The sequence below is a fragment of the Bufo bufo genome, chromosome 2, assembly GCF_905171765.1.
Source record: "Bufo bufo chromosome 2, aBufBuf1.1, whole genome shotgun sequence".
Lineage (NCBI taxonomy): Eukaryota > Metazoa > Chordata > Amphibia > Anura > Bufonidae > Bufo > Bufo bufo.
The window spans coordinates 342,742,783-342,755,488 of record NC_053390.1 but is presented as its reverse complement, the minus strand read 5'-3'; the positions used below and the strand labels follow the sequence as shown (position 1 = coordinate 342,755,488).

Here is a 12,706-nt window from a genome sequence, read left to right as displayed (position 1 = left end):
AAAAACACTTTAATTAAGCTTTGGAATATATTGAGTGTGTTTCAAGTAGGTAGGTTATAGCTGGAAGATGTCTATTAATCAAATCAAACCTATTTTTCCTGTCTCCCACTCCTCTCACATAATAATCATTCATCCCACTAGCTCTCCCTAAATTAAGGAAAAACTGAGGTAATAACATATAGACAGTAGCTGGAAGTCCATGTATAAATTCTTAAAATCTATTGCTTCCTGGGGCAAGGGGGAAAAAAAAAAAATCACAATTAATCCTGAAAAATGCCCCGCAGTCTGACTAGAAATAATGAGTATGTAATATTGGCGTGACTGGATCTTTGGTTAACTTCTTTAAAACTCTGACTACAGATCTGCATTTCTATGGAGCAATCTAGGTACAAAGCAATAATTTGTGCTAATACTGTATATGTCAGATCCAGAATTTCTCTTGCATTCTTTTAAATGTTCCCCCAAGCAGAGGGTTCTTTCCTGCTACATTGTTTTCCAGTTTTACCCCAAAAAGGGGCAAAAACATCTCTGCCCCAAAAGTATTAAGTACCCAGTTCTGCAAAAAGGGAACAGGGTATCCCTCTGCCGACCCTTCTGGGAGACGAATCATACAGCTGTTACAATGACAAGCTCTGCCTTCCATATCTATAATTTTTCACCTTAATTGGACATTATTTTTTCCATTTTCTTAAGACTGTCCATTATAGAGGATAAATCAGTTTAAATTTTTTGCCATTTTTTTCCTCTACTTCTGTAATTCTATCCCTGATCTTATTTAGATCATGACGGATCAAAGAGATGTTTGATGTAAGGCACTCAATGTGTGCTGATAAATCCTCCAAGGACTTATTACAATTTTTAACAACAGACAACATTTCACACAGTATATTTTTAGAAACAATGTCTTCTGTATCCTCCATTTCATTCCACCTCCACTAACCATGTTTTAATTCTTCATCCTCCTCATTTAATAGGTATTGTAATGCCATGGGCTCCTATGACCAGTTTTGAAGAAAAGCAGGGACACACTTCAACACTGTTTATTGTTTGTTCCAGCCAACTTACAGTTCAGTTACAGTCGGATTGCAGCCGGATCAGATAATCAGTCCACAGGTCAGTGTTTCCTTCACACGTGCCATGCACTTAGTGATCTGTAGCCTCTCACTCCACAGACACACCCTGCTTCCTGCTGTTCACTTTTAAAACACAATCGTGGACATGGGTCACGTATAAACCCCAGAGTGGATCGTGTGGAGTAAGCACCCACCCAGCTCTTTGCTTACTCCCAGTAAAAGCCAGCCCCAGATTAGCTCTTACCAGCTATACTAGGTAACAACAGTGTCCACTATCTTAGTGGCTCTAGCTTCTGGCTTCTACTTGACCAAGGCCGGGTATCTTGGTAGCACGTCTCAGGTGCACAACAGCAAACCACAATATGTATCTCCTTAATAGGTTTCTTGCACCATTCTCGGAGATATCCTGCAATGCAGCAGGATACAAGTCCAAGGTTTCACCCAGGCAACAGAGAGGACATAAATCATAGAGATAAGCTAACACTAGAGAAGTATGCACAAATTAAAACCAATACACATATCTTAAGCAGGTATTGCAATTTTATGGCATTTAAAAGTTCCAATATTTGGCGCCAAAATTTGCAACTTTTTACATCACCCTCACCACTTTTGAAAAGTGGTTTAAAAGTGGGTTGATTAGGTATAGTAATTAGTTTCTTGCTAGATTTACTATTCCGACTTTTTAAAGAAAAGTTGCAAAAAAAAGTTGTAAAGTCACTCCTCTCCAAAAGTGAGAAGTGGCATAGGAAAAGTGGCATTTCTATACAAAAGTGTAAGGTTTAAAAATCAAAACTGGTGTAAAGGAAAACTGCCATAGTTAACTATAGCAACCAATCTGATTCCACATTTAATTTTCCAAAGAAGTGTTGAAAAACCTAAGTTGGAATCTGATTGGTTGCTATGGGCAACTAAACCAGTTTCCTTCAAAGCAAGTTTTAATAAATCTCTCATCACTATGCGTCTTTTGAGAAGTTTGGCCAATTCAAAGTCAAAGCAAAATGGACTTCAAAAAGTCTCATTATGAAATGTTTCCCCCATGCTTTTTCGGATTACTATTGCCCTTAGAAAACAAATAACAGGACAAAGCTTCCAAACCATTGTACTTAGCACACTACTATGCATCTCTGTATCTTTTTCCAGGCTACTTACTGTATTGTACAGTTCTTCCAATCTGCTTATGGTGAGGAAACGGTGCATGTTCACTCCGTATTCTATCAACAGCTTCACAAAATCCACACGATCCATTACTAAGGCATCCTGCATGGCTTTTTCTAAAGAACCAACCTTTTAGGAGAAGAAGTTATAAAACATCAGTTATATATCCGAATTAAAGCGAATGTCCAGTTGTGATCTTAAAATGTAAGTATCAATCAGTGTGGTTACTAGCTTTTCATTTTCTTGTGGATTGGTTGCTACGGTTGTTTTTTAAAAGAGTTATCAGCCTATTTCTTACTGATGATCTATCCTTTGGATAGGTCATCAGCACTTGATCGGCGGGGGTCCGACACGCAGAAGCCCCACCGATTAGCTGTTTGAAATGAATGGGGCTGAGCTGCGCCCAAGCCACATGACATAGTCGTGACATCACTGGCCTGCAGGAAGCAGAGAGAAGGCCACAGTGCTACTACGAGAGTGCTGCTGCCTTCTCAAAAAGCTAATCTGCGGGGGTCCAGGGTGTTGGATCACTGCTGATCAGATGCTGGTGACCCATCCAAAGGGTAGATTATCAGTCGGAAAAACGCAGACAATCCCTTTAATCTAAATTATTAAACAGGACCGTTCACTGTGAAGATATGCGTATTGTGTGGCCTGCAATGGTACTATGTAATTTGTCTATTGGGGAATTTCCGTGGGTTTAGTGTCTGGAGACAGTTAAGTTATACAGTGTCTGGACTAATTGTCTCCAGCCAAACAAAGGGAGAGACCAAACTGTAAAGCATGTACTATTGGTTGTCTCCTGCCTCCCCCTTGCATGGGGTACAGTATAAATACAAGTTCTGTTCAATAAAAGAGAGTCTTTTTACAACCTTCGTCATGTTGAGGATGATGTTTGGGTACCTGTGATGTGTGTGGGAGTGATACCGCTGAGATTGCTGGATGTTATACCTTGGGAATATACCGAACAAGCAACCGAACGGAGGGCTATACTCACTGCGTGCTTTTCCGTTCGGGTAAACCAGACGCTACTAGTACGGGGTTTGTTACAATTGGTGGCAGCAGTGGGATCAGGTAAGCAGCATCCCGAGCCGGCCAAAGTAGAGGCCATTGCTAATTGGCCCCGTCCTACTACCAAGACTCAAGTATTAGCATTCTTAGGAACGGCGGGGTATTACCGGAAATTTGTCCCAGAATATAGCGCCCTGGCCAAACCCCTGACCGACCTAACCAAAAAAGCTCTTCCCAAGCTCGTAACCTGGTCTCCGGAGTGCGCAGAATCGTTCCAGCAACTAAAGTTAGCCCTCAGCAAGGCACCTGTGTTGGCAGCACCAGACTATAACAAAACCTTTCTTGTGCACACAGATGCCTCCATGTATGGGCTGGGAGCCGTGCTGAGCCAGGTGGGGGAAGATGGGTTGGAGCACCCAGTGGCGTATCTCAGCAGGAAACTTTTACCCCGGGAGGTCAGCTACGCCACTGTGGAAAAAGAATGCTTAGCTCTGGTGTGGGCCTTAAAGAGGTTCCAACCCTATTTGTATGGTCGCCCCTTTACGTTGATGACGGACCACAATCCGCTTGTATGGTTGAACCGCGTCTCAGGGGACAATCCAAGACTATTACGCTGGAGCCTGGCCTTACAACCGTACAATTTTACTATGCAGTACAGGCCAGGCAAACATCATGGGAATGCGGATGGATTGTCCCGTCAACCGGACTTGGACACATAAAAACTTCCGTTCTTCGGACATCTCTGAGCCAACCCGACAGGGTCTAGGCGGATATGCCGACCCATGGACTTAGGGGGAGCCGTGTGAAGATATGTGTATTGTGTGGCCTGCAATGGTACTATGTAATTTGTCTATTGGGGAATTTCCGTGGGTTTAGTGTCTGGAGACAGTTAAGTTATACAGTGTCTGGACTAATTGTCTCCAGGCAAACAAAGGGAGAGACCTGTGAAGATATGTGTATTGTGTGGCCTGCAATTGTACCCTGTAATTTGTCTATTGGAGAATTTCCGTGGGTTTAGTGTCTGGAGACAGTTAAGTTATACAGTGTCTGGACTAATTGTCTCCAGCCAAACAAAGGGAGAGACCAAACTGTAAAGCATGTACTATTGGTTGTCTCCTGCCTCCCCCTTGCATGGGGTACAGTATAAATACAAGTTCTGTTCAATAAAAGAGAGTCTTTTTACAACCTTCATCATGTTGAGGCTGATGTTTGGGTACCTGTGATGTGTGTGGGAGTGATACCGCTGAGATTGCTGGATGTTATACCTTGGGAATCTACCGAACAAGCAACCGAACGGAGGGCTATACTCACTGCGTGCTTTTCCGTTCGGGTAAACCAGACGAACCAGACGCTACTACTACGGGGTTCGTTACATTCACCTTCCTTACAGAATAACAATTCTGGAGCAACTTTTCTTATAACTCTATGCTGTGCAATTCCTACTATAAGTTTATGAATTATTTGCCAACTGAGTATTAAGCGAAGGCTGTGATGGCTAACCTGCGGCACTCCAGCTGTGGTAAAACTACAACTCCCAAGATGCACACTCGCTTGGCTGTTCTCAGAACTCCATAGAAATGAATGGAGTACACTGGGAGTCGTAGTTTCACCACAGCTGGAGGGCCAGAGGTTAGCCATCACTGGGCTAGGGCTACACGGGGATACCTGTCAAGGCCAGGATCGCTGCGTAGCGATAATCCCATAGCACTATCCAGTGCTCCCAGTGTCAGACTGTGCTCTCCTGCCTTTGGTCAGCCAAAGACAAATACATTTTTGTAAAAAATAAAATAAAATCTTCAGAACTACATAGCTCCGTCCATTGTGTAGTAGACGCCTGGTTACTGCAGTCCTGCTCCCTTTCACATCAACGGAACAGTCCTCCAGTTACCGGCTCCATTCAGTACACAATGGACAAAGCTGTTTAGTTCTGGTGCGGGAGTTACTCCTGCTGATCAGTGCGATTGTGTGGGGTGGAATCCCGCCAATCAGATATTGATGGCTTATCCTTAGGATAGGCCATCAATATTAAAATCTTTGAATATTCCTTTAATGGCAAAAAAATGTATATTACTTTATTATATATAGCCAACTGGACAGTTCTCCAAGACATGATTATATCTTCAATAGAAGGATAAAAGTCAAAAACACTTTATGCATAATCATTTTCTATGTCTCGAGAATACATAAGTTAAAACATGGAAAAGTTGTTGCTTCGAGCATAGCATCACCTTGCAAATTAAAATAGAAAAAAAATACTATAACCTTTTTCTAAAGCAAAACTATCTTTAACAAGGAAGTAGAACTTCACTGGCACAGGCTATAACTAGAATAAGTAATGGACAAGCATCATTGAAAAAAGTAATTAACTCCGATACCCGAGGGTATGATCCTGGGCCTGATTACATAGTAGTGTTCTCACAAATAATGTGTTTTTAAAGGGAAGCTATAAAGTTATCTATTCCTCTAGGCATCTAAAAACTGTAAATCAGTGGATGTTCATCCAAGTGGAAAATAACAGTTTACACATATTTAGTCATGTGTGTACCATAACAGGTTAAAACAGGTTTAAAAGTGGTGAGAATAAAAGAAATAAACTTATATTAAAACATTGTCAAGCAAACAAAACACTGTGTTACTGACAGATCACAATGATGATGGTAATTAATCTCACCCCCTTTGGTAATATCTAGATTATTTAAACCCCAAGAACACCATAGGGTCCATTCACATGTCCACAAAATGGGTCCGTATCCGTTCTGCAATTTTGCGGAACAGGTGCGGACCCATTCATTTTCAATGGGGCCGGAATGTGCTGTCCGCATCCGCATTTGCAGATCCGCACTTCCGTTCCGCAAAAAATAGAACATGTCCTATTCTTGAAAAAGCATTTTCTAGAATAGGACAGAGAGTGCCGGCGATGTGCGGTCCACAAAATGCGGAACGCACATTGGCGGTGTCCGTGTTTTGCGGATCTGGAAAAAAAACTTACGGACGTGCGAATGGACCCTTAGAAGACAATATGCAACATGAATCAAGTGACAAGTGTTGAATAGTGGTAGTTGTATGTATGTGTGTGAACATTAATATGGATGATGATTTAGTTCCAGCATGGCAACATTGCACTAGACAGGAATCAGAAGAAGAACAGTGGCTTCAGGCTTTGGGCCCATATCATAGAAACATAGAAACATAGAATGTGTCGGCAGATAAGAACCATTTGGCCCATCTAGTCTGCCCAATATACTGAATACTATGAATAGCCCCTGGCTTTATCTTATATGAAGGATGGCCTTATGCCTATCCCATGCATGCTTAAACTCCTCCACTGTATTTGCAGCTACCACTTCTGCAGGAAGGCTATTCCATGCATCCACTACTCTCTCAGTAAAGTAATACTTCCTTATATTACTTTTAAACCTTTGCCCCTCTAATTTAAAACTGTGTCCTCTTGTGGTAGTTTTTCTTCTTTTAAATATTCTCTCCTCTTTTACCTTGTTGATTCCCTTTATGTATTCAAAAGTTTCTATCATATCCCCTGTGTCTCGTCTTTCTTCCAAGCTATACATATTAAGGTCCTTTAACCTTTCCTGGTAAGTTTTATCCTGCAATCCATGTACCAGTTTAGTAGCTCTTCTCTGAACTTTCTCCAAAGTATCAATATCCTTCTGGAGATATGGCCTCCAGTACTGCGCACAATACTCCAAGTGAGGTCTCACCAGTGTTCTGTACAGCGGCATGAGCACCTCCCTCTTTCTACTGCTTAGCACAGAGCACAGATGATCTAAAAAAAATGTTAAAAACAGCTCTATCTATATTAAACTGGCACAAATGTTTATTGTAATGTCACAATGGACCTTATTTATATACAGGCCCAAAGAACAAATGTTCTTATTGCCCACACTTATTGCATGCAGTACTTTTAGTCTGGCCGATTCTCGGCGTGCGCTGCCGTGCTGCCACCGGAACTCCGCCCTTGCCCCATTATAGTCAATAGGGGCGGAGCGGCAGTCCGGGGGCACACGTGAACTAGCGGCAGGACGGATCCGACAGGCTGTTCACCCGCCGGAACAACCTGCCGGAGTCCCCTGCCGCTAGTGTGAAACTAGCCTAAGAAAGCTGTCAGAAACTAATAGGACAGCCCTCTTGGGCACTGCAGTGATAAGCGCTGTCCTCTACAATGTTGAAGGTGCTCTGTAGCTCCGGTGCCAACTTCTGGTAACAGAGCTACACAGAACAGCTGATCAATAGAGGTGTAGGACCAGTTCCTGCAAATCAGCTAGTGAAGGTCTATCCTGAAGATAGGCCATCATTTAAAAAAGTCTGGACAAACCCTTTAACTCCTGTTCCTTAAACCATATAGTGTTAATTCCATGGTGCTGTACATCAAGAGGGGTTACAAATACATAATATAAAATACAATATAAAATAACACAAGTACAATGAGTATAAAGTAATATATGACGCACAGGAGTGATAAAATCCAGGTGGAGGTGCTCACAGTAAAGAGGAATCACCCTTCCTCTAATGGGCTAATAATCAAAAATAAAAATACTGGGCACTCTCGCTCTATGTGAAACCATATGATTTATTAACATAAAATCAATAACATAATACTATATACTTGATTTAAGACGTACTATAATCACAAATGGAGATGCTTAAAATACCACAAAATGCTAAAAATCTAAATTAATACATAAATAATATATCACATATGACAATATAATTATTCTGAGGTGTACTGGAATAGGGCTCCGTATAAGATAGTGTACCATCCGTCTGAGTGCTACTTTGTAACTTATTAATGTTCTATGCGGATCCTATAAATCTCAGAGTTCGCGTCTCCTCTGAAGTAAGTGGTAATACAATATTGTATAATGAGTCCCAGTGACTGTTTAAGCGGCGTCCCGCTATACTCACTGTTCAGCGGCGTCCCGCTGAGTTCTTTCAATCAACAGCTTTCCTCTGCTGGTGTTGCGGTTCAATGTGCCGCTGTAACAAAAACTTTAGTAGATGCCTCTGCCGTCACCCTCGGTCGCTCTAGAGGCCGCCTCGTTATCGCTGGGAGCCGGTGTCTTACGAGCTTCTATCTGCCCTCTCCCACGTCAGTATATACTTGCACGTGTAAGATCTCTTGTATAATCGTGCTGTGCTTTTAGTAATTAGCGTGTCAGGTCTTCGATTTTCGGGGTTAAATCGGCTTTAAGTTTTTTCAGCAGATATTCTTACAGTCCATCCAGGGGGTCTTGAGCCATAGAACATTAATAAGTTACAAAGTAGCACTCAGACGGATGGTACACTATCTTATACGGAGCCCTATTCCAGTACACCTCAGAATAATTATAATTATATGGTCATATGTGATATATTATTTATGTATTAATTTAGATTTTTAGCATTTTATGGTATTTTAAGCATCTCCATTTGTGATTATAGTACGTCTTAAATCAAGTATATAGTATTATGTTATTGATTTTATGTTAATAAATCATATGGTTTCACATAGAGCGAGAGTGCCCAGTATTTTTATTTTTGACAAGTACAATGAGCATAAACTTAGTAACAGACTGGCACACAGGGGTAGAGGACCCTGCTCGCAACAGCTGACAATCTACAAGGGAAGCAGGAAGGTGTTTGGATGTTGGGGGAAAATGTGATTTGCTTGTGTAGTGAAATCCAGAGTATGGGGGATGCACAAGAGAAATCTTGTAGACAACTGTATGAGGAACAGACAAGAGGAGAACTAAGAAGGAGGCCTTGTGAGGATTGGAGATTACGTGTGGTGATGTATCAGGAAAGCAGGTCAGAGATGTAAGGAGGGGGCAGATTGTGAATGGCTTATATGTTGTTGTTAGTATCTTGAAGTACATTCACTGGGCAATGGGAAGCCAGTAAAGTGATTGGCAGAGGGGAAAGGCGGATAAACCTAGAAGAAGAGTTGAGGATAAATTAGATTAGGGTGTAAGAGTTCTAGATGGGGCCCACGGAGGAGGATGCTGCAGTAGTCCAGAAGGGAGGTCATGCACTAGAACCTTAGTGGACTCAGGGGTGAGGAAAGAGAGAATAAGAGATATTCTTGAGTTGAAAGCGGCAGGAGGAGGTAAGGGTTTGGATGTGTGGTTTCAAGAATAGAGCAGAACCAAATGTTATCCCCAGTGTTACCAATAGTGTTAACTTTCAATATCCCTAGACCTCTAGAGATATTAGATATTAACCTATAACCACCCTAGACAACCACAATGGGTTAGAGTCATCAATTTGGAGCAGCTCAGATACTAGCTAATAACCGCTAGGCCACTCTAGAACCCAAGGGATATTGCAAGAATACTGCAACTAACCAGTAAACCATACCATGTATAAATGTGTGATCTATTAAATGTATAAAGCTAGCAACATAAGCATAATCAGTGTTGAAGGATGAAGGAGGTTCATTTTGCCATCTTTATCGTGGGCACTAAAGCACTAGAAAAGCCTCTTTAAAAAATCCAGTGAATGCCCCTGGAATTAGTCTAAACCTTTCTTGCTATGAGTAACAAGGACAGTTTTGTATCAGAACCAATGCTGCCAGAGATATGTATATATACACATTATAAAAATACAAACTTTCCAGTGCTGGCCATACACTAGGATATGTTTCTTAGCAATATCCACTCTGTTCCAAGTCAAAGCCAAGCTCAGCTGGTCTGGTGCAGACATGTTAGTGCCTGTAAAACACAATAAATATATATATATATATATATATATATATATATATATATATATATATATATATAATACTTACATTTAGATATTTTCATGTAAAATTACACAGGCAATGATGTCACACAATCACATACATCTGATTTCATAATTTAGCCATGTTAAAAACAGTTTGGTCTACTTTTCAGTAACTGTACATCTTTAGAACAAGTTAACTTAGCATTATGTCAGCTACAGTATATATTCTGGAGATATTGCTCACACATGGCTAAGGCTACTTTCATACTAGCGGCAGCCGTCTCCGACTACATGTTGTAGTTTTCTTCCGGCCGCCTCTCGGCATGTTTGCCGTGCTGCCGCCGGAACTCCGGCCCGCCCCCATTACAGTCAATGGGGCCGGAGCGGTCCTTCGGCGGCATGAGTGCACTAGCGGCAGCATGGATCTGGCAGACTGTTCACCCGCCGGAACAGCCTGCCAGAGAAGGCTGCCGCTAATGTGAAAGTAGCCTTACCTGCTTAATAATTAGTAATATGATTTGTTGAATTAACAGGTCCCTAAGAACAAATCTGATGTGGTAAGCAAGGTAGTGCTGCTGGTTTTTAGGCTGTAGTGAGTAGGGTAGTGCTGCTGGTACTGAGAATATGGTGAGTAGGGTAGTGCGGTTGGTTTTGAGACTGGTGAGTAGATTTGTGCTGCTGGATTTGAGACTGTTGAGTAAAGTAGTGATGCTGGCTGTTAGACTGTGGTCAGTAGGGTAGTGCTGCTGGTTTTGAAATTATGGTGAGTAGAGTAGAGCAGCTGGTTTTGATACTGTGGTGAGTGGGGCAGTGTGTCTGCTTTTGAGACTGGTGTGTAGTGTAGTGCTGCTGGTTTCGAGACTGTGGTAAATAAGGTACTGCTGCTGGTTTTCAGACTGTGATTAATAGGTTAGTGCTGTTGGTTTCGACACTGTGGTGAATAGGGTAGTTCTGCTAGTTTTGGGACTGTGGTGAGTAGGGTAGTGCTGTTATTTTTGAGACTATGGTGAGTAGGGTACTGCTGTTGGTTTTGAGACTGTGGTGAGTAGGATAGTGCTGCTGGTTTAAATCCAGATGAATTATGGGTGCATAAAAATGGTACATTTTTGAATAAATGCTTTATAATCTGCATTCATGAACTCTATGCCTCTAAAACAAGGAATGACCAATTTACGAATCAGTTGAGCTGAATTTGTTAATGCAGGGTCCAACAACTACAAACCTTGCAGAAGAGCCGTCAGAATTGCCATATCAATATCCTGTTGTTCTTCAGACTCTGAATCAAATATTGTGATCTAAGAAATAGGTAAATATGTGTTTATTAATTTATTTGTCACATGGATTAATGACAAAGACCCAACATGTGTGTCTGCGTCTAGAATCTGTCTATAAAATGGTGCAAACTGGTGCAGTGTTTCTACAACCTGAACTGACTTGCTAAAAAAGCTGGTGGGGCTAAGGTGCATCATTTGGCTCAAAAACCGTGCCACAATTCTGGTGTAAAACTCTGTCTCAAAGGAAGCCAACCAATAGTTGGTATAGAGCTAGACAAAAAGATGTATCCTTATGCCACATTTATCATCCAGCCTGAAAGGATGAGGTGCAATACCAGATAAAGCCCTCGGACAGGAGTGAAATTGTTTCTAGGGGAAAAAAACTGACTTTTTCTTTAATGATTGTTGGATTCAAACATTGATATGCTGTATGGCAGTGTTCTTCAACTCCAGTCCTCAGGGCCCACCTGCCAGTAATGATTTGAGAATATCCACAGAAGAAATACCTGTGGTAAGTCTTGATGCATTGACACTGATTATATCTCCTGCTCAATACTAAGGAAATCCTGAAAACATGACCGGCAGGTGGGCCCTGAGGACTAACGTTGAGAAACACTGCTGTATGGGATATAGAGCTTCAGAACTATTAAAGTATAAGGATGTCAAAGAGGAAGTCTCCAGTCAGGACCCCTTCTTTTAGCCCCTCTTTTACGTTTCAGATACTGGACCTCTAGCGATCACCTGATACCCTCTGATTTCCAACAGGTCTTCCCTTAGAAAAGAAGTTGTCCTGAATGGAAAACCTCTTTAACTTGACTCATCTGCTTTCCTACCATAATGAATGATGTATTCTGCTGCTGTGTTAGATTAGGGCATTTTATAATTTATTTTGTTAGTATTAAAACCAGAAGTGAATCCTAAAAAACTATAAAGAGAGACCTCTTTTTTATGATTTGATATTTGTTTAACATTTTGATAAAATCACAATGGCTTTATATCCAGTGTTGGATGACTGACATCTTATGATTATGGTAATTCTATGTCTATTCAACAGAAAAATTATTTAGGAATGAGGGTTTCACTTACAGAATCACGGCACTCCATGCACTCCATGAGAATAAATAAAATGTGATTAGCCTGCCTATGACCGAGACTAAATGTCTGCTGGATCATTTGCAGAATTTCATCCTTCAGCTGTGCAGAGATCTCTCTATAGGAGAAATACATTAGGACAAGTAGTAAAATACAATATGAGCCATCAATTACACAGGACTCACACGATCTGAATAACGTACATTTTGTATTACCATTTTAGAGCACATTAAATAAAATTATTTTCCTATACCCTGAACATTTTAAATGGTTTTGCAGTTTTTATAACTGTACTTGCATTACATCAAAAGAGGTTATCAATATTTACAACCAGGCCATGCACAATCTCAATGAGAGGTCAGTCTGGTCTTTGGCATTGGCAAT

At 41.2% G+C, this 12,706-nt stretch overlaps 1 protein-coding gene across 3 annotated transcripts in view; it reads right to left on the bottom strand.

The window, feature by feature from the left end:
- The window catches only part of TRPM6 (transient receptor potential cation channel subfamily M member 6), a 262,839-nt gene that overhangs the window by 179,664 nt on the left and 70,469 nt on the right, over positions 1–12,706 (bottom strand). For all 3 annotated transcript variants that reach the window (XM_040417069.1, XM_040417070.1, XM_040417071.1), the window contains exons 9-12: positions 12,317–12,440; positions 11,179–11,251; positions 9,843–9,943; positions 2,223–2,357 (exon numbers count right to left, since the gene is read on the bottom strand). In XM_040417069.1, coding sequence (XP_040273003.1) covers positions 2,223–2,357; positions 9,843–9,943; positions 11,179–11,251; positions 12,317–12,440 — 433 coding nt within the window. The remainder of the gene's footprint in view (positions 1–2,222; positions 2,358–9,842; positions 9,944–11,178; positions 11,252–12,316; positions 12,441–12,706) is intronic.